Raw genomic sequence first — 21,349 nt, 5'->3', positions numbered from 1 at the left:
TCGCTCTGCGTTTGAAAGTGGCATGGGACCTGAAACCCCTTTTATAGCAGCGTGGGCCACGCGCTGAGTGCTGTCGGGACTTTGCAGCTGGGTCCCAGAGGGAAAAGATCATGCAAATAAGAGGCGGAGGTCACTATGCAAATGAGAGGAGCCCCACCCGCCTAGCAAGAGAGAGCGGGCCGGTCCAGATGCTCACATCTGGCGCTGGTCTAGCCTAAGTGAAACACCTGCACAGCTGGCCTCAGAGGATCCAGAGAGGAGGGTGAGAGTGAAGCCGGGGGAGGATGAGGATCTGCCGAGCTGGGGAGGGAGGAAGTGGGGAGAGGCAGGGAGCAGAGCAGAGAGGCAAAGATTCCAAGAAAAAGATTTCTGACCCGCACGGGGTCCCTAAGCCAGAGGTTGAACCGGTACTTGGGACTTGATCTTTCCATCCCTCAGTGTCCATGGACAGGTATTCACTGAGGGATATGAGAGGCTTGTGCCCTTAAAAAAGTGCCCTGTTGGTGTGGGTCCTTGGCGATACTTCTAAAAGCTTCGCTCCAGAAATGGGGGTGGACACAGCTCGCGCCAACTGTCGGCGGTGGGGAAGGCTGGCTCTGTGTTCCTCATGTACCATCTCCTACCCCGCTGGTCGCAGGGTCAACATGCTCCGCGCAAGGCCAGAGGTCCTGGTGCTCGTGGGAGTTCTGCTGACTTTACTCCTGGATCCAACGGGTAAGTACCAAGCGCTAGTTCCCTTGGGAGTTGGGGAAGGGTTTGTTGCAGGCAAGAGGCTTCCTAGGGCTGGAAGATGGGGTGAGATCGCTGCGCGGCTCAGCGAGATGGGAAACTTCCTGGCCCAGCCTAGAGGCCGCGCGAGCATCGCCACTTGGGTCGGGTTGGGGGCCCTCGGCTGGTTGGAGACGCGCACAGAGGCCTTCGGGTCCCCCAGGGGTCTCAGGGAAGCGAGCAGTGAGCGGACCACTCTCTGACCCACAGGTGGCCAGGACTCACTCTCACTGACCTGGGAAGTGCAGCGCTATGACGGCTGGTTCAACAACCTGAGGCACCACGAGCGTGGCGCTGCGGGTGCGTCCTGCGGCCTGGGGTGGGGAAGGCTAGTAGAAGGCAGGGGTGCGGGAGAACCGGCTCGGAGAAGCCGGCGGGGAGGGAGCGCGCCCCGCTGCCTGCGCGGCCAGCTCCTATACACACCTGAGGACAGAAGAAGAGGTCTCGTCCGTGGGAGTGGGGTTGGACGGAGGCGTAGGGCGAGGTTCAATTGGGAACGGCGTGCTCTGACAGAGCCCGGCTCCCGGCTTCGCACAGGCTCCCGACTGCAGCGCCTTGTACCGGCCAACTACGCGGACGGCGTGTATCAGGCTCTCGGGGAGCCGCTGCTGCCCAACCCGCGCCGACTCAGTAACGCCGCCATGCGGGGCAGCGCCGGGAGGCCGTCCGGCCGCAATCGCACGGTCCTGGGACTCTTCTTCGGTGAGGGCAAATGGGAGAACAGTTCCGGTGAGGGTTGACCTGGCGCTTAGCTCAGTGCCTTGGGAGAGGGGCCCTGAGGCTGCTCTGCAAGTCCACAGGACACCGATCCAAGACTTCGAACCACGTCCTCACCGCCCCCCAGCCCATCCCCTCAGGCTACACTTGAGCCTTTCTTTCTTCGTCTTGGACGGATTTGAGGGTGTTGACCAGCGGGTATTTTGCTCTCCTAATCTTTCTCTTCCCCCTTACTCCAAACCCAGGAGTGCCACTAGCCTTCCCTGAAGCTCCTTGGAGCTAGGTCCCCTGCCGCCCCTCTCCTCCCATTGTGAGGATTAACTTCTTTATCCCCGGAGAGGTAGGGGGAGGTACGATCTGTTAGGAGATGGGGACTGGCTCCGGGGAGCCCTTACATTTATTGTATTCTTTTGATTCCCACCACGACGTGATGGGGGTGGGCGAGGAGGGTACTATAACCCCACTTTACAGAGTAGAAGAAAGTTTTAGAGCTGGCGCGGCGCTTGAATTGGAACAGCTGTCTTTAGGCTCCCTGGCTGTGGGGAATAGCGATTCTTACCAGGTTGAACCCCATGCCCGCAGGGTACCACGTGCTGTCGGACCTGGTCAGCGTGGAACAGTCCGGCTGCCCAGCCGAGTTCCTCAACATCCACATCCCACCCGGAGACCCCGTGTTCGACCGCGACCGGAGCGGGGACGTGGTCCTGCCCTTCCAGAGGAGTCGCTGGGACCCCGAGACCGGACAGAGCCCCAGCAACCCCCGGGACCTGGTGAGCGCGGCAGGCTGGGGTGGGGGGCTGGCGGGTCCCGAGGCAGCCGCGGAGAGGATCCCATCCCGCCGCACCCACGACACCCGCGGGCCCTCACCCCTCCCGGACCCGCCTGGCCGCCCGACCCCCGGCTCAGCCTCCCGTCGTCCCCGCAGACCAACGAGGTGACCGGCTGGCTGGACGGCAGCGCCATCTATGGCTCCTCGCACTCCTGGAGCGACGAGCTGCGGAGCTTCTCCGGGGGCCAGCTGGCGTCGGGGCCCGACCCCGCCTTCCCGCGGGCGGCTCAGGCCCCGCTGCTCATGTGGGCGCCGCCGGACCCCACCACGGGCCGCCGCGGGCCGCGGGGGCTGTACGGTGAGGCGGCGGGGGCCCGGCGGGGCGCGGGCGGGGGACGGCGAGGGGCGCCCCGCGGTCCAGCCCGCGCTCATCTCCTCCCTGCGTTCCCGCGGCGCGTGCAGCCTTCGGGGCCGAGCGAGGGAACCGCGAGCCCTTCCTGCAGGCGCTGGGTCTGCTCTGGTTCCGCTATCACAACCTGTGGGCTCAGAGGCTGGCCCTCCGGCACCCGCTCTGGGGGGACGAGGAGCTGTTCCAGCACGCGCGCAAGAGGGTCATCGCCACCTACCAGGTGGGTCCCCCAGGGCCTGGTTCCCGGGAGGCTCCAGAGCCCTTGGTCCTGGACGACCAGGACGCCAGAAACGCCCCTTTCTCCGGAGAGCTGCCGTCTAGGAAAAGCCCCTGGGGGTGATAGGCAAAGCGCTACTCACGCAGGAGGTTTTCTAGTGATAATTACTTCTCAGCCCGCTCCCCACCCGCCTGCCCTGGTTGGTTGTGGGGAACAGGAACCTCCGCACCTCTCCTGTCTGAGAGTCTCGCCCGTGACTGCCCCTGCCTGGTCCTCATCTCCCACTTAAGCCTTCCTTGAGCTCAGATCCCTCGTGGCCTGGCTGCTCCAGCTCTGGCCTTCCCTTTCCCCTCTCTTGACCCTCAGAACATCGCCATGTATGAGTGGCTGCCCAGCTTCCTGCAGCAAACAACTCCAAATTACACAGGTGAGGAACGCGGGTTGAGGGGGTTTGGGGAGGGAGGTGATTAAGATCCATAGGACAAAGAAGACTGGTGGGTTCATGTGATGAGAGTATGTGAGGGTAAGGAGCCTGTTTTTCTTATTACCCCTGTGGACAGAGTATCGCCCTTTCCTGGACCCCAGCATCTCCCCGGAGTTCCTGGCTGCCTCTGAGCAGTTCTTCTCCACCATGGTGCCCCCTGGCGTCTACATGAGGTGAGGGAGGGTCTGGCAGAGGTGAAGATTCAGTGGCCTTGGGCCCCCCGCCCCGGACCTTTCATACACCCCATCCCCACAGTTTCATGGGGAAAGAGAAGCAGAATTTGGTCCCTGAAACAGAACCCTGGGTAGGAGTCCAGTCTTAACAGGGAGATTTCTCCATTTCCTCCTAACAGCTGAACTTCAGTTGCTGAGAGCAGGATTTGTCCAGCAGCTGTGTTACTCTCTTCCCTCCTTCCCTTCCTACCCTGTGTAGACAAAGAGCAACGTCTACCTTCAGTCCACACTGATTGCCAAATCCCTGCCGCAATCAAGGAAGTTCAGAGGACACCCCTTAGAACTCACCAAATGCCCCCTGAATGCCTCACCCCACATCAGCCCCACCCCAGCCTCCTTGAATTCTTTTACCGCATCCTTGATTCCCCATTTCAGAAATGCCAGCTGTCATTTCCAGATGGTCCTGAATGAGGGTTTTGGCAGCTCCCCAGCTCTCAGAGTCTGCAACAGCTATTGGATTCGGGAGGTCAGTCTGGGGTCAGGGACAAGGGAAGGTAGGTCAAGGTCAGTCTTGTCACACAGGCCGGGAAAAGCAACAATTCCAGTTCATAGGTGTTGCTGCCTCAGGGTGGTGGGAGATGAAGGTAGAGTGATCAGAAAATTATCTGAGGACAGCAGCTCAACAGGGTCTAGGACTGGCCAAGGGCCCTTTGTCCTGGGGTGCTGCAGTGGTCTGGGTGATAGGGACCCCGCTCTGGAGAGGAGCCTGAGGACCTACCTTGGGTGTGCTGTTTCTTTCCAGAATCCCAATCTGAACAGCGCTCAGGCAGTGAATCAGCTGCTGCTGGGAATGGCCTCCCAGATCTCAGAGCTGGAGGACAGTACTGTGGTAGAAGATCTGAGGGGTAAGCCCTGGAAGTAGATGGGATGAGGGCCCAGAGGCCCGTGAGCCTGGGGACCCTTCTGGGTTAGTCACCAGGTAGGCCTAGGGTACCTACAATGTAAGAACACACACACAGCAAACAGCCATTCGAAAAAATTAGACGAAAATAACTATAGTCTAAATTACCTATATCTGAGTACGTGGAGGGTACCACAATCTCTGGCACTTAGGTCTCTAAAGGTTTTTGTCCAGCTCCATCTTGAAGTTAAGGAGGTGGGACGGGGAATTTGGTGACTAGAACCATCCTGAGTCTTAGGGGAAGAGTTTTGTCAGAAAAATTGCCCCTGGTCACCCATGGTGACATTGACATGTGCTGAATATGGGTAATGCCAATAGCCCAATTCAAGGCTTCTGGGTAAAGAAGGTTAGGGGGACTAAGCCTAGAGCCAGGTTCTCTCTCCTCCTTAGATTACTGGCCTGGCCCTGGCAAGTTCTCTCGCACTGACTACGTGGCCAGCAGCATCCAGCGTGGCCGAGACATGGGGCTGCCCAGCTATAGCCAAGCCCTGCAGGCCTTGGGGCTGAAGACCCCGAGGAACTGGAGTGACCTCAACCCGAAGGTGGACCCTCAGGTCAGAAATAGTGATGATAATAATGGCAACTAAAGCTTTCTTGAGGTGATGCTAAGTCCTTTACATGTGTAACACATTTAATCTGTGTGACATTATAGAGTAGACACCATCATTGTCCCCATTTTACCGATGACATAATTGTTAAGTCCATCTTGGAGACAGGATTCAAATTCAGGCATCTGATTGCAGAGTATCCTCACTGCTACTCTGTAACATTTCTGCAGAGTGACCCCTGGGTGGGGAGCCTCTTATTCCTGCAGGGTCTTGCCCCATGAGATGGGTGACCCTGAAGCTGCTGGTCACTGGAGACAGGCAGTCTGGGTGGTGACACACTGGTCCTCGCACCAGACTTGTCACCACCTGAGGGGGCTGCCTAGAAAGAGGAGACTCCCTCAGGGCTGAGCAGCAAGCAGGCCGCGGACGGGGTCCCATGTTTGAGGGATGGGGCAGTAGTGGCCGCCCTCCCAACACAAAACCACACAGTATGCTCACACACTCCTCACCTCCCGTGGTGCCCCAGGTGCTGGAGGCCACGGCGGCCCTGTACAACCAGGACCTGTCCCGGCTGGAGCTACTCCCCGGGGGGCTCCTGGAGAGCCACGGGGACCCTGGACCCCTCTTCAGGACCATCGTCCTTGATCAGTTTGTGCGACTGAGGGATGGCGACCGCTACTGGTTTGAGAACAGCAGGAATGGGTAAGGCCTGCCTGGCTCCCACCTCAGACTCTGTCTCGGCCTGGACCCCAGACCCTCTGCCTGTGAATGGCCTCCATGGGTCCTTGACTCCCAGCTGGCCCACAACTCCCTCCCCAACCCCTCTGGGTCTATTTTTCTCATCTGGGTCCCCAGGCCCGAGTTTGCTGGAGACCTGTGATCCCTTCTCATCCCAAACAATTCCTGGCTTTCCCCAACTTAGGCTCTTCTCGCCAGAAGAAATTGCAGAAATTAGAAGCACCACTCTTCGGGACGTGCTGGTGGCTGTCACCAATGTGGACCCTGACACCCTGCAGCCCAATGTCTTTATTTGGCAGAACGGTGGGTGGCCTGGGAGAGCACAAGCAATGGTGGCAGAGATTGTGTGTGTGTGAGTGTGTGGGGTCACTTGGTGCTGTCTCAGGGGCTAGGCACCAGGCAGTTCCCTCTGTGTTGGTCGGGGAGGCCTGCTTTAGGTTCCTCCCCCAGTAGAGACTAGACTGGTTTGCAGGCTGCACCTTGTGGTCGGGTTGGGTGGATGCTGAGAGGTGGAATGTGGAAGAGGAATTTTTGAGGGGAACAAGTTCCAGGGAGGTGGGTCTGGGAGGGAGCGGTACCTGGCCCTTTACAGAAGAGAGGAAGGATGCCTGGCCAAGGAGTGGGACACTCAGGCCTTGAGACCTTCTGTGCCTTTCCCTCAGGTGAACCCTGTCCTCAGCCCCGACAGCTCACAGTCAAAGACCTGCCCCCCTGTGTGCCCCTGACCGAGATTCACTACTTCGAGGGCAGTGGTCCTGGTTTTGGCATCACCATCGTGGCTTTGTGCTGTCTTCCCCTAGGTAAGGCCGTCAGCCCCTCGCCATGTCTCTTCTCTCAGTTCCCCTCCTCTCCACGGACTGTCCCCGCCCCTTGTTACTGACTGACCTGTAGGGTTCAGTCCTGAGTTCATTTGAAACCAGCCTCAGGGGGCCTTAGGAAGGGAGGGGCAGCATCCAGGGCCTTGGTGAACCCACCGGTGAGGGGCTCCTTTCCCCACTGGCTCCTTCTGACCCACTTCAGTGAGCCTGCTTATCTCCGGGCTGGTGGCCTATTTCCGGGGCCGAGAGCGCAAGAAGCTCCAAAGGAGAGGCAAAGAGAGTGTGAAGAAGGAACCAGCCAGTGATGGAGTGTCAGGTGAGATGGGGCCAAGGGGAGGGAAGGGGGAAGAGAACCGAAGGTGCAGGGTGCTGTGAAAGAACCAGTTTGCGGATGTGGGGAGAAAGCCAGGCTTCGGGGTGCTGGCTCAGACTGGAACTGGCCTGAGGGCCGGGGCCTGGGAAGCTCTGCTGAAATGCTCTGCCCTGCCCTCGTCCCTTCCCTAGCGATGGAGTGGCCTGGCCCCCGGGAGAGGGGCTATCCAGTCACCATCCAGCTGCTCCCAGACCGGCGGCTACAGGTTATGGACCAGCGGCTCTCTGTGCTCCGCACCATCCAGCTGCAGCCCCCACAACAGGTCAACCTCATCCTGTCCAGCAACCGCGGATGCCGCGCCCTGCTGCTCAAGATCCCCAAGGAGTATGATCTGGTATGGCCCAGCCAGCCTCCCCAGTCTGGGCTGCCCTCGCCCTTTTCCCTTCTCACGGCAAGTCCTCTCAGGTCACCCCGTCCTCAGCAGCAGGGCTCATCTGTGAGGGCTGACACTGGGAGGAGGCACTGCTTTCCAAGGTCCCCACCCAACTCTCCCTCTTACCACCTTGGGCCACTTGCCTGGGCCTAGCCAGGTTGAAATGGGGGCCTTTTAGTTTCCTTCCCCCAACCCAAGGACCTCTGAGGGGAGGCTGAGCCAGAAGCCTGAGCATTGGCACGGCCTTCCTTCTGCCAGGTGCTGCTGTTTAACTCCCAGGAGGAGCGGGGCGCCTTTGTGCAGCACCTTCGGGGCTTCTGTGAGAACTGGGCTCTGGGCCTGGACGTGGCTGAGATGAGCGAGTATGAGCTGTTCAGGAAAGCTGTGACCAAAGAGCAGCGGGAACGCATCCTGGAGGTTTTCTTCAGACACCTTTTTGCCCAGGTGCTGTGACCAGGCCTTTTGGAGCCAGAAGGGGCCCAGGGATAGGAGAGAACCTGGGCCGGACAGTACCCTGTCTAGGGTGAACTGAGCTTCTGTCCTGTGGGCTGGAAACAGACAGCCCCGGTGGAACCCAGGTTTTGCTGCTCATTAGGGCATCATATCACCTCTGTTCTGGTTTCAGTTTCCTCATCTATAAAAGAGTGATTAAAATAGGATCCATCCCCTTGGGTTATGAGGATGCAGGGAGATAGTCTACGTTTGTGGTCTTCAAAGTGTGATCCCTGGACCAGCAATAACAGCCTCATCTGGGAATTCGTTAGAAATTCAAGTCCTCAGGCCCTTCCCCTAGACCTAGGAAATCAGGAACTCTGAAGCTGGGACCCACAAGCCCTCCAAAGGATTCTGATTCACTCTAAAGTTTGATAAACACTGTTCTATGTACAATGCATTTAGCCCAAGTGCTTGGTACATGATTGCAGTTAATGCATGGAAGTAACATATATGGGCTTCCTTGGTGGCTCAAAGGTAAAGAATCTACCTGCCAATGCAGGAGATGCAGGTTCAGTCCCTGGATCAGGAAAATCCACTGGAGAAGGAAATGACAACCCACTCCAGTATTCTTGCCTGGGAAATCCCAAGGACAGAGGAGCCTGGTGGGCTACAGTCCATGGGGTCGCAAAAGAGTTAGACATGACTTAGCCACTAAACAACAATAACAAGTTACGTGACTTTTAAAATCAGGCACATGGCAACCCTGTCTGAACTGACAAAAGAGCATATCTTTAGCCCCTTTCTGCCTATCTGTTCATGTCTGCTGCAGTTTCTGTCACTGGTGTAGGCTCTTTCACTTTGCATTCCCAAACACTGTCCCTCCTTGTTCCCACCCCATCCCCTGCTACAGTCTCCCCTCTGCAGGAGAGCAGAAGCCCAAGTCAGAAGTTTGTCTAATGACCACGAACAACCACCAGGGTTCACCTGATCCAGACTTTGGGAGATGAGAAGGGTCACTGAACTGCTTCCAGCCCAGGCCTCAACTCTTCCTCTCCCTCCCTCTGCTGCTGTCCAAGTACAGGTGCTAGACATCAACAAGGTGGATGCAGGGACCCTACTCCTGGACTCATCGCAAAAGGTGCGGGAGGCCTTGATGTGTGAGCTGAGCCGGGCTGAATTTGCTGAGTCCCTGGGCCTGAAGCCCCAGGACATGTTTGTGGAGTCCATGTTTTCTCTGGCTGACAAGGATGGCAATGGGTACCTGTCCTTCCGCGAGTTCCTGGACGTCCTGGTGGTCTTCATGAAAGGTGAGGGGATGGTGGACCATCCAAGGCACCAGGTGTCTTTCAGCAGAGAGGTGACAGGGATCCCCCTGTCTCTTCCCAGGCTCCCCGGAGGAGAAGTCCCGCCTGATGTTCACCATGTATGACCTTGATGGCAATGGCTTCCTCTCCAAGGACGAGTTCTTCACCATGATGAGGTATAGGGTGGGCCCCTCCAGTCCTGAGAAGTCTTGGTGTTTTAAACAGGAAAACAGGTCAGGTCAGAGGAGGGTAGGTGAGGAGGTTATGTGGCCATCTGCATTGAGAGGTGGCCTAGATATTGCATCCTAGATGCCCAGAGCATTCAGCTTCAAAGTCTATCTGGCCAGGTCCCTGCCTCCAGAAGGGTCTGTTTCTTCAGTCAACACTAGCCAGGAAATTCTCCCAAGTGAAAAAACACAAGCAATATCAAGATGACCAGTAACAAAGCCAACCAACCTCTTTTGGATGCTGTCAGGTCTTTGCTAACTCTTCTTCTTTTTAAAATTTTTTCTTATTTTGGTTGCGCTGGGTTTCATTGCTATGTGGGCTTTCTCTGGTTGTGGCGAGCAGGGGCTGCACTCTTGTTGTGGAGTGCAGGCTCTAGAGTAGTTGTGGCTCACCGGCTTTAGTTGCCCCAAGTCATGTGGGGCATTCCTGGACCAGGGATTGAACCCGTGTCCCCTGCACTGGCACTGGACCACCAGGGAAGTCAGGTCTTGACTGACTCTTCTAAGGCTGTGCTTTACACAGTAAGATCATGAATCCTGGAGGACAGATGCCCTTGGTCACTGCCGATGTTAATCACCAGGACAGGCAGGAGGAGAAAAACGGAATGTTGTTCTATATTTCAACCCTTCTCTCTTCCTGCTTCTTAAACCATTTCTGGTTGTGGTGTGCCAATAAAGACCAGTTTTGGGCTCTCAGACTTCTTATTCCTGAAGACAGTGCTCCAGTAACACAGCTTCCTGCAGCTCTACAAGGACAGGGTTCATATCTCATCCACCTCCTTTGCACTGTAATTGGCACATAGCAGGCATTTGATGCATAGGCAACTGAATCAGATGAGACAAATGAGCAAATGAATAAACAGAATGCACAAAACAGCTCAGATCCTTTTAACTCTTCTATCCCTGCAAACCTTACTCATTGCTTTCCGTGATCCCCTTCACTGACACCTCTTTTGCAGGACAGATACAACAACTGGAAGTGGGCTTCTGAAAGGGCTAGAGTGAAGCAGATTGCAGTTGTCCCTCACTGGGTGTGCTGCTGCAGGACCCTCTGGGAGAGGGTTTCTGCCCCTGGGGGCTAAGCTCCCACCTCCTCATCATATACTCAGTGTGGCTCTGGCTCAGTCTCACCCTGAGCAAGTGGGATGATGTATTTTTAAAAATGTGATGGCAGTTGTTTGCTGTGCCATGCAGGCAAAGCTTTTTTCCTGTTGGACTCAACACAAATGTGTGTGTGTGTGTTTGCTTTTATCCCAAAGCACACCTAAGAAAAAAGTATGGCCACTGTAGGTGCTGTCACATTGGGTGTAGAGACACTTCTGCCTGCGCCCCGGGGTGTTGGCCCAGGGAAGCAGAAGCCACTGTGGCTACATCTCCTCCCTCAACTCCCGACTGTCTGTGCCCCCACTCGACCATGAATGGGGTGCCCAGCGGGGGTGTGGGAGGTATCAATACGAGAGAGCCTGCCACTTGAGTGGGCCGTGGCACACCTGGACACATCCCTACACTCGGTGGACATTTAACCCAGCTGTAGATGCCCCCTGTTTGAGGGCTGCTTTCTCTAACTGGTCAAGGTCACTTTCAGTTTTGTTCTGCCTTTCGGGCTGTGGCCACCCCACCCAGCTTAGCGTCAGAAGCAGGCTGGATGAACACCTTCTTGGTGCCACTTCCTGGGTCACTGGTAACCACACTAGATAGTCTGGGGCCTGCCCCACCCAGCACCTGCCTGCCTAAACCTGACCTGGTTGGGTGACAGGCTGCTTTCTTCTTGGGTCCCCCTCACGCCCCGACCCAGGTCCTTCATTGAGATCTCCAACAACTGCCTGACCAAGGCCCAGCTGGCCGAGGTGGTGGAGTCCATGTTCCGGGAGTCAGGCTTCCAGGACAAGCAGGAGCTGACATGGGAGGACTTCCACTTCATGCTGCGGGATCACGACAGCGAGCTCCGCCGAACGCAGCTCTGCGTCAGAGGTGGAGGAGGAGGTGTGTGAGTTTGGAAGGTGTCAGGGATGGGCACATCTTCGAAATGTGAGTTCCTGGTGCATAGCACTCAGATCTTACTTCTCTCTTAGTCTTTGGTGCCTAGTACAGAGCCAGGCATGTGTAATCAAGGGTGTCACCTACAGTTGTGCAATTTGTACACAAAGGTGCCCACGGAGGGGTCAGGGCAGGCAGAAATCTAGCCTACATGCTGCATACCAGCCACGCACATTGATCTGGGGTGAGTCTGGCCAGAGGATGAGCCCCCGTTTTCTGTATACAAAGGATCTGCAGGGCTGCATCCATCTGGAGGAGGACCGTTTTCCTAATTGCACGAAGTTGCCACATTGTCTAGCAGCGGCCACCCTGTGTGGGTGCTCCGTGTGGGCAGTGAGGGGAGCAAGGCTGGAGAGGATATGGGGATGTGACCAAGTCACTGCCCTGCAGCCATCCTAGGACGGTCACCTCCCCACACTCTTGGGGACACCTATCCAGCTTCTTATTCTCCTCTCCAGGTGTTGGAGACATTTTTAAACCAAACATCAGCTCTCGAGTGTCATTCATCACTCGGACTTCTGAGGAACGGTGAGTGGGAATGGGGCGTGGGGAGGTGTCCTGACTGGGTCCCCTGCAGAGAAATGAAGCAAGTAGGGCTGGTGAGATCAGCCCCTGGGCCAGACATTTGCGCTCTGAAAGTAGCTCTTAACGCACGGTTGTTCCAAGTCTGTATTCTGGTGCATCACACACATATCCACATACCCACTACTGTTCAGGAGCCTGGCTCTCTCTCTGCCCCTCCAGGACACAATCATCACACAGAACAGATGACCTGACCATATCCATTCCTTCGGTCCTGCCTTCTGCCAGACTCCTCTCTGATCAGTTTTATGGGCAGGTTCTGTGGACAGAAATGAATCCCAGGATCTACCCCCTCCCAGCCCACCCCCAACTCTGATGTGGCAGTTCTTCTTCTGCCTGCAAAGACAAGGGGAGCATGAGCCCCATTTTTCTTTCCTCAGCTGTTGCCCTCATGGAGTGGAGCTCCCTGCCTCGAAAGTCCCGGAGCTGGGAGGCCCTGGACTGAAGAAGAGGTTTGGCAAAAAGTGAGTGTTTTCCAGAACCTTGATCCACGAAGACACGGGGAGGAGTCTCGGAGTCTTGGCCTGCCCACCTCCACCCACAAGAGACTGTCCTAAGACTCATTCCACATGTCCCCGACCTGGCTGGCAGGCTGTTGAGTCGAATGACTCTTCAACCTCTTCCAACTTCTGCACCCTACTCTTCAGGCCTGGGGCCTGGCACTCTATGCAATACCAAGATGGCAGGGAGGGGTCCCCTGGCTCCTGCCTGCTTTGGGCGCAGCAGTGAAGCCTGGGCAGGGAGCAGGAAGAGTGATGGACAGGACAGATAGGAGAAAGTGGAGATGGAGTAGTGGGGAGATGGAAGAGTGGGTGGACAGAGCAAGTCAAGATGAGTGGTAACGGCTTGGGAGAATGGGAAGAAGCTTTTTCTTGCATCTATTGCGGCCCATCCTGACCGCTGCCAGAGCACCAGTTCTCCTTCATAGGGTGGCACTGAGAGGAGGCCAGGATGCCCTGACCTCAGGCCACGTGCCTCCCATTGCTGCAGGGCAGGGGTGCCCCCTCCCCGGCTGTACACGGAGGCGCTGCAGGAGAAGATGCAGAGGGGCTTCCTGGCTCAGAAGCTGCAGCAGTACAAGCGCTTTGTGGAGAACTACCGGCGGCACATCGTGTGCGTGGCTGTCTTCTCAGCCATCTGTGCTGGACTGTTTGTGGAGCGCGCTTACTGTAAGAGTTTCAAGTTGCAGGAGGGGAGGTGTGAGAGCCTTCTGGTTGTTTTCCCCGAACCTCAGCATCTGGCCTGGGAGGCCCAGGTGTCCTGACTCGGGCCTCTGTGCTGTGCTGATCCACCCCAACTCTACCCCCAGACTACGCCTTTGCCTCACCACCCTCGGGCATTGCACAGACCACCTTTGTGGGCATCATCCTGTCGCGGGGCACGGCGGCCAGCGTCTCCTTCATGTTCTCTTACATCCTGCTCACCATGTGCCGCAACCTCATCACCTTCCTGCGAGAGACCTTCCTCAACCGCTACGTGCCCTTCGACGCCGCCGTGGACTTCCATCGCTGGATCGCCATGGCCGCCGTGGTCCTGGCCAGTATGTGGCACCTGGGCATACTTGCCATGGCTGCAGGCCCCTGCGTCTAGCTGTGGCGGAGACAGTGGGGAGACTGGAGCTACTTGTACTTCCTTCTCTCCTCCCGGTGCCTCCTGTCTCCTCCGGGCTGGAGTTAGGGTTGGCCCTGGGAGGCATCTCTAACGGGATCTGTCTCTTTCAGTTTTGCACAGCGCTGGCCATGTGGTGAATGTCTACATCTTCTCAGTCAGCCCCCTCAGTCTGCTGGCCTGCATCTTTCCCAGCGTCTTTGTGAATGATGGGTCAGTTCTGGGGAGGGCCCCCCTTGGGAATTCTGGGACAGGCCTAAGGGTACAACAGAAAAGTGGTAGATGGCCCTAGACTCTCCACTCTTTCACTGAGTAAGAGTGAGAAGTTAGCATCCTGAGGAAGCCGAGAGATGACTTCCTTGCCCTCAGGAAGGAAGCTGGCCATGACTGGCCAGGAAAGGACTTTGGGAGATGAAATTGGATACTCTTTCCCATGTGTCCCTGACACACAGCTTGCTTTCTCAGCCTGCCATCCATTCACTGGGCAAACATTTATAGAATATGTCTATGTGTCCATCCCGGAGCCAGAGAGTAAGAATGCCAAGATACATGCAGTCGTTCAACAAGTATTTCTTGAGCACTGACTCTGTGCCTGGCATTGTTTGAGCATAGTGATAGAGCATAGAGGTAAGCTCCCTGCCCTCATGGAGCTTACAGAATATGAACCAGGCACTCAAGAAAGCAAAGGTTAACTTCAGTAAGAGAATTCAAGATTACACAGGAAGAAGAACTGCTTTGAGATCAGAGAGTAGAACACAGGAGGCTGGGGTCCATGTTCTTTGGAGGGATCCCAGGTCGTCTGGGTAGAAGCCCAGGAACCTCTGTATTCAAGGCCATCAAGGTGGAGCTCTTCCTGCCCCAGCCTGAGGTTCTGGTTGTCTTTGCCCTACAGGTCCAAGCTTCCCCAGAAGTTCTACTGGTGGTTCTTCCAGACAGTCCCAGGTAAAAAGTAGATGGTATGTGGAGTCTGGGGGCTCTGTCTGAGAACTTCTGATGTTGTCCTCATCTTCCCATGAATATGCACTTGTCTGCAGTGTTGACAGTTTCCCTTTGAAGGCTCCAGGACAAGCCTTAGTTCCAGTTTCTTTGGTCAAGCTGTTCTGGGAGCCAGGGAGGAATGAAGGAGGCCAAGGAAGGAGGGCAGAATGGGGGCATGCTCTCTGCTACTCTCAGCCCAGGTTGAGGCCCTGAGACCAGGACTGTCTGACGCCGTCCCCGCTGTCCCCAGGTATGACAGGGGTGCTCCTGCTCCTGGTTCTTGCCATCATGTACGTCTTCGCTTCCCACCACTTCCGGCGCCGCAGCTTCCGGGGCTTCTGGTTGACCCACCACCTCTACATCCTGCTTTACGTGCTGGTGAGGGGCTCCTCTGGGCAGGGCTCGGCCACAGGGTGGAGGCGACATCATGATGTGGGGGGAGCAGGCTGAATTGGACTCAAGAGCTTAGACTGAGGCCACAGTCTGTGGAGCTGTGCCAGCCTCACGCACTCAGCCCAGGCCCAGGGCCCAGGCAGGATTCGTCTGGGTAAGGTGGGCACAGAAAGGGGGCTGGCCGGCTGGGCCGGAGCTATACTAACTGGCCATGTCTCCAGCTCATCATCCACGGCAGCTTCGCTCTGATCCAGCTGCCCCGTTTCCACATCTACTTCCTGGTCCCAGCACTTATCTACTTGGGGGACAAGCTGGTGAGCCTGAGCCGGAAGAAGGTGGAGATCAGCGTGGTGAAGGCGCAGCTGCTGCCTTCAGGTACCAAGCTGGCCTTACCTAGGGTGGGGAGCACAGGAAGTCAACTCATGGGATGTGGGGAGACAGCTCCCCAGGCCTCCTCACCCCATTGTTGTTTCTGAGACCCTCTGGGGAGCCCTAAGGCTTTCCTGATGGAACTACAGCCCCCAGAAGGTCTGCACTTAGTTTCCAGGATTTGCACACAATGAGAGGTGACTATGAGAAGAGCCAGCTGAAAGGCATTCAGAGGGGTTTAAGGATGCGAAAGACCACTACTTGTGTGGCCTGGGAACAGGGAAGGGAACCGAACATCCCTCTCCCATTTCTTCACTCGGAAAAACCCCTCTTCAGAGACAGTCAAATGGCCCAGACCACGAGAGTCTGTTGAGAGTCAGTGCTGGCCAGAGTGGGGATTCACATCACCATAGAGGGTGGTGGAAGATATTTAAGGGTTGTGGGGCTCGCCGACCCTCAGAACTCACACAGTAAGAAAGTTAACCGCATTCAACTTTATATCAATCAAGATTACTTAAGAGCAAAATCTCAGCATGGTCTTCGCATGCCTTTTGCACCCTCCAGTACTTGCGAATCTCCTTTTTCCACAAAGAAAGAACAAGCCTGAGGCTCAGCTGTCAGGCTTGATCCTCAGTTTGTCAGGCAACAAACAGGATCCAGCTAAAACGTGATAAAATATGGTACTTTCTATTTAGAGCACATAACACTTAGACATGTAGGGTGGTGGTTAAGAGCTTGGCCTCTAGAGCTAGATAGAGCACGTGACACTGGTTTTTCCACCTGCCTCAGTGACGTAATTGTTCTTCTCAAGGTAAACTGAGTTGAAAAAATAAGTCAATTTAAAGAAAAACATCAGATAAATGATAATGTGGGAGGGTGAGCACGTAAGTCCCACCACAAAGGTAACGTTCACACGGTGGAAATTTGGTAAACACTGAGGCGGTACTTGGGGAGCCTGAGGTCCCCTGAGTAGTACAGTGGTATCCAGGACAGTGGCGTCAGCCTGGGCCCTTAGTGGGAGGAAGCAGAAAAGGGGAGGGGCTGGAACAGGGGAGCAGAGAAGCCCAGCTCTTGAATTACCCAGGAAACAGAGAAAAGGGTCCTCCAACCCCCAACCCAGAAGCCCTACTAGCTCAGATCACGTGACTGCTCCCTGTGCCTGAGGTGTGTCGGGAGGACAGGGCACCTGCTGGTTCTCAGGTACCAGGAACAAGCCCTCTGAACCCTGCCCCTCCCTGCCCACGACCCTCAGGAGTGACCCACCTGGAGTTCCAGCGGCCCCAAGGCTTTGAGTACAAGTCAGGACAGTGGGTGCGGATCGCCTGCCTGGCTCTGGGGACCAACGAGTACCACCCCTTCACGCTCACGTCAGCGCCCCACGAGGAGACGCTTAGCCTGCACATCCGGGTAGCGGGGCCGTGGACCACCCGCCTCAGGGAGACCTACTCACTTCCGACGGGTGACAGCTGTGACAAATATCCAAAGGTGCCCATCATTGAGACCACTTTTGGGGGTTCTAGCATTGACAGAAGGTCCCCACCCTTCCCGACCCCAGGATAAGATGCTTCAGCTACCCCAAAGCCAGACTGGGAGAGGGCTGGGGTGCCTCAAAGAAACTGGTTCTCCCTGTCCCTATATCTAACCTCAGAGCTGGGGAAGGGCCAGGCTCGTCTCATCTTCCTCTTCCGTTGGCAGCTGTACCTCGATGGGCCATTTGGAGAGGGCCATCAGGAGTGGCATAAGTTTGAGGTGTCAGTGCTAGTGGGAGGGGGCATTGGGGTCACCCCCTTTGCCTCCATCCTCAAAGACCTGGTCTTCAAGTCATCCTTGGGGAGCCAAATGCTCTGTAAAAAGGTGAGTGTTTATTCTCTTCCATTCTTCAAAGAAATAGGGACAGACAGCCTGATTGTGTCCCCACATCACAGCAAAGCAGCATGATTAAAAAGCCCGTGGCTCCTTGAGCTGAGCTGAGTCAGAGCCCTAGTCATGTGTCCCCAGATCTACTTCATCTGGGTGACGCGGACCCAGCGGCAGTTTGAGTGGCTGGCTGACATCATCCGGGAGGTGGAGGAGAATGACCACCAGGACCTGGTGTCTGTGCATATCTATATCACCCAGCTGGCTGAGAAGTTCGACCTCAGGACCACCATGCTGGTGAGTCAGGGCCAGCCAGGGGGTGACTCTGTGGGTGTGTGGGTGGGCAGGGCAAGGCAGGATGGCCAAGGCGCTGGCCGTGACCTTCCTCCTCTGCTTCCTCCCCCAGTACATCTGTGAACGGCACTTCCAGAAGGTGCTGAACCGGAGTCTGTTCACGGGCTTGCGCTCCATCACCCACTTTGGCCGTCCCCCCTTTGAACGCTTCTTCAGTTCTCTGCAGGAGGTCCACCCAAAGGTCAGTCCCACCCCCAACCATCCCTCCCCTGCCAGGACTTCCTGGCCCTTGAAGAGTCTGCAGCTGTGTCCTGAGCAGAGGACCTCAGGATGGGGTCCAGGGTTGGAGGAGGGCTTTAAACCCCACCCCTGCCTCCCCAGTTCAAGGTTCCTCCTCCTCAGCGCCTGGGGTCAATGCCCTGGTCACTCCAGTCAGGCTTGGGAAGCAACTCCTGGGGAGCGAGTATCTCAAGGCCACAGGCCTCTCCTCTGCAACCGCTGCCCCCTCCTCCCCAATACTTGATAGGTGCGGAAGATCGGGGTGTTCAGCTGCGGCCCTCCAGGAATGACCAAGAATGTAGAGAAGGCTTGTCAGCTCATCAACCAGCAGGACCAGGCCCACTTCGTGCATCATTATGAGAACTTCTGAGCCCACCTTCCCTGGTTCCCGGTCCCTCCATGGAGCAGCCCTGCCAACAGTTTCTGTCAGAATTCACCTCAGGCCTCAGCCAGAGAGCTGGAAGGGCCTCTCCCTTATCGCCCGATCTATCCCAGGCTCTGAGAAGTTAGCAGAGACACTTGCAACTCACACCACAGCAGGCTGTGGCAGATAAAGTGGGGAGCGGACAGTCTCCGCCTTGTGATACCTGAGGGGAAGAGACAGCCGCATTTTTCTCTGCTAGATCCCCAGGTCTTTTTCCCTTCCACAAAATCAGTGTCCAGTGTTGGTGTTTTCTTGGCCTAGGCATTTGAGGGAGGATGGGTCGGGGTACCTGGTGTGAAGAGAGGGCTCGAGGGAAAATCTCCTCAGAGCCCAGCTCAGAAGCTGCAGTGTTAAACCTGGCAGCCCAACTGTCTCAGTTCAGTCTCTGAGGGCTTTGCCCTCCAGCTCTACCCCAAAGCCCTTCCTGCTCCTAGGGGCTCAGGAACGCTGAGGAACCACCAGTGCCACCCGCTGCCCTCACCTCTTGGCAGACCCATCTCTCCCTGCTGGAGCAGCCCCTCAGCTCCGGTACCATGGGAGCCCAGCCTCTCTGCTCATCATCCAGAGTCCATTCTTGGCTCCCCACCTTCACAGGAGTTGGATGACCAGCTGTCCCAGTTTGCCCAGGACTCTCCCAGTCTTAGCACTGCAAGTCTCTTGTCCTAGGAAACCCCTCTGCTACTGCTGCTGCTGCTAAGTCGCTTCAGTCATGTCCATCCCCAACAGGCACCCCCCGTCCCTGGGATTCTCCAGGCAAGAACACTGGATTGGGTTGCCATTTCCTTCTCCAACGCATGAAAGTGAAAAGTGAAAGTGAAGGCGCTCAGTCATGTCTGACTCTTCGCAACCCCATGGACTGCAGCCTACCAGGCTCCTCTGTCCATGGGATTTTCCAGGCAAGAGTACTGGAGTGGGGTGCCATTGCCTTCTCCGAGGAAACCCCTCAGTTCCAGGCAAATCAGGACAGTCAGTCACCTTCCACAGGACCCAACCTGAGACATCCCCTCCATACTCTTGACCCTTCCTTTTCCTTCTTCAAATGGCTCCTTCCTCAAAAGCAAAGCTTTAATTAAAAAAAAAATCTAGTATAATTTACATATAGTAAAGTGCACAAATCTTAAAGCTACCAGGTACAACACATGTTACTACTACTATCCAGATAAAGATCTAGGACATTTGCATCACCCCAGAAACTTCCCTTGTACCCCTGTCAGTCCCCAACCCTTAGTAGCAGCCACTGATGTGAATTATTTTATCACCCCAGATTCGTTTGTTCACATTGAATGTATTCTTCTGAAACTGGCGTCTTTCACTCAACACAACGTCTCTGTTAGTCACCCATGTTACTGTGTATATCAGTAGTTCATTTTTTCACACTGTGTCAAGCTCCATCATAGAGATGAACCACAGTTTGTTTATGGAGTCTTTTGTCGATAGACATTTAGATTGTTTCTAGTTTCTGATAATTATGAATAAAACTACTATGAACTTCCTTATGACTTATTGTTTGGTGTACATAATGCATTCATTCCCAAGAGGATATGTATCTCGGAATGGAATTGCTGGGTCATAAAATCACTGCGGATGCTGATCGCAGCCATGAAATTAAAAGACGCTTACTCCTTGGAAGGAAAGTTATGACCAACCTAGATAGCATATTAAAAAGCAGAGACATTACTTTGCCAACCAAGGTCCGTCTAGTCAAGGCTATGGTTTTTCCAGTGGTCATGTATGGATGTGAGAGTTGGACTGTGAAGAAAGCTGAGTGCCGAAAAATTGATGCTTTTGAACTGTGGTGTTGGAGAAGACTCTTGAGTCTTGGGCTGCAAGGAGATCCAACCAGTCCATTCTAAAGGAGATCAGTTCTGGGTGTTCATTGGAAGGACTGATGCTAAAGCTGAAACTCCAATACTTTGGCCACCTCATGTGAAGAGTTGACTCACTGGAAAAGACTCTGATGCTGGGAGGGATTCGGGGCAGGAGGAGAAGGGGACAACAGAGAATGAGATGGCTGGATGGCATCACCAACTCGATGGACATGAGTTTGAGTGAACTCCGGGAGTTGGTGATGGACAGGGAGGCCTGGCATGCTGTGACTCATGGGGTCACAAAGAGTCGGACACGACTGAGTGACTGAACTGAACTGAGAGTCATCCAGCCAGTGGGACCTGTGGCAGGGAGAGTTTCAGGCCATCTCCACATTCCCGTACCAGGCTTCTCTCCCCGTTGGTTCTATTCTACCTCTTCTGACAGGTCAAATGCCTTGAGCCCCCTACCCTCTGTACTGAAGAAATCTCTGAGTGAACTGGAAGGGCACCAGATCAGGGGCCAAGAGACCTGGACACTACTGCTGACTCTGCCTATAAGTAGCTACAGAAGAAAATCCCATAACTTCTCTGAGCCTGTTCACTCATGTATTAAAATGTCTGTGTGGATATTAGGAAGACAGATAGTGATACTGGCCCAGAAAATCATACAGATGAGGAAATGTATGAGAATATATTGTACAATTGCAGTGGATGATGATTATTAACCTACCTATCTCCTAACAGCATCAGACCTATAGGCCTCCAGCCCTCCTGCCCCTCGCCGGGTAGACAACCAGTCATTAATTCCAAACTCCAGCCTCTTAAGTCTCAGCCTTAGCTGTATTCCCAAATGTGGACCATTGGTGCCTTCCTTATTCCTTTCTAAAGACCATTCAAAATATCTATCTGTCTCTGGCTAACAAACACATGAAAAAATGCTCAACATCCCTCATAATCAGAGAGATGCAAATCAAAACCACAATGAGATACCATTTCACACCAGTCAGAATGGCTGCTATCCAAAAGTCTACATGCAATAAATGCTGGAGAGGATGTGGAGAGAAAGGAACCCTCTTACACTGTTGGTGGGAATGCAAACTAGTACAGCCACTATGGAGAACAGTGTGGAGATTCCTCAAAAAATTGGAAATAGAACTGCCATATGATCCAGCAATCGCACTCCTGGGCATACACACCGAGGAAACCAGAATTGAAAGAGACACGTGTACTCCAATGTTCACTGCAGCACTGTTTATAATAGCCAGGACATGGAAGCAACCTAGATGTCCATCTGCAGACGATTGGATAAGAAAGCTTTGGTACATATACACAATGGAGTATTATTCAGCCATTAAAAAGAATACATTTGAATCAGTTCTAATGAGGTGGATGAAACTGGAGCCTAT

At 55.0% G+C, this 21,349-nt stretch overlaps 1 protein-coding gene across 1 annotated transcript; it reads left to right on the top strand.

The window, feature by feature from the left end:
• Positions 1-637: 637 nt before the first annotated feature.
• DUOX2 (dual oxidase 2) lies at positions 638-19,552 on the top strand. Its single transcript, XM_055436894.2, has 33 exons — positions 638-714; positions 979-1,068; positions 1,306-1,470; positions 2,068-2,255; positions 2,411-2,612; positions 2,717-2,883; positions 3,247-3,307; positions 3,441-3,537; positions 3,973-4,063; positions 4,340-4,442; positions 4,889-5,052; positions 5,573-5,748; positions 5,969-6,087; positions 6,447-6,584; positions 6,805-6,918; positions 7,107-7,309; positions 7,607-7,792; positions 8,865-9,090; positions 9,170-9,263; positions 11,110-11,297; positions 11,810-11,879; positions 12,314-12,397; positions 12,924-13,102; positions 13,243-13,473; positions 13,655-13,754; positions 14,434-14,483; positions 14,770-14,897; positions 15,134-15,287; positions 16,534-16,766; positions 16,977-17,135; positions 17,280-17,435; positions 17,545-17,673; positions 17,959-19,552. The coding sequence occupies exons 1-33, from the start codon at positions 645-647 to the stop codon at positions 18,079-18,081; spliced, it is 4,638 nt and encodes a 1,545-aa protein (XP_055292869.2). The 5' UTR covers positions 638-644; the 3' UTR covers positions 18,082-19,552.
• The last annotated feature ends 1,797 nt before the right edge of the window (positions 19,553-21,349 follow it).

Source organism: Moschus berezovskii, chromosome 9 (genome assembly GCF_049115385.1).
Source record: "Moschus berezovskii isolate FMDL1 chromosome 9, NW_MosBer_1.0, whole genome shotgun sequence".
Classification (NCBI taxonomy): Eukaryota; Metazoa; Chordata; class Mammalia; order Artiodactyla; family Moschidae; genus Moschus; species Moschus berezovskii.
The sequence above is the reverse complement of the archived record's forward strand: the minus strand, read 5'-3'. Positions and strand labels throughout refer to the sequence as shown.

Excerpts from the sequence above, each read along its gene's own strand:
- DUOX2 (XM_055436894.2), top strand. The coding sequence starts at position 645 with ATGCTCCGCGCAAGGCCAGAGGTCCTGGTGCTCGTGGGAGTTCTGCTG. Across the intron at positions 2,613-2,716 it reads CGGGCCGCGGGGGCTGTACG|CCTTCGGGGCCGAGCGAGGG; the intron begins GTGAGGCGGCGG and ends CGGCGCGTGCAG. Across the intron at positions 14,484-14,769 it reads GTTCTTCCAGACAGTCCCAG|GTATGACAGGGGTGCTCCTG; the intron begins GTAAAAAGTAGA and ends CGCTGTCCCCAG.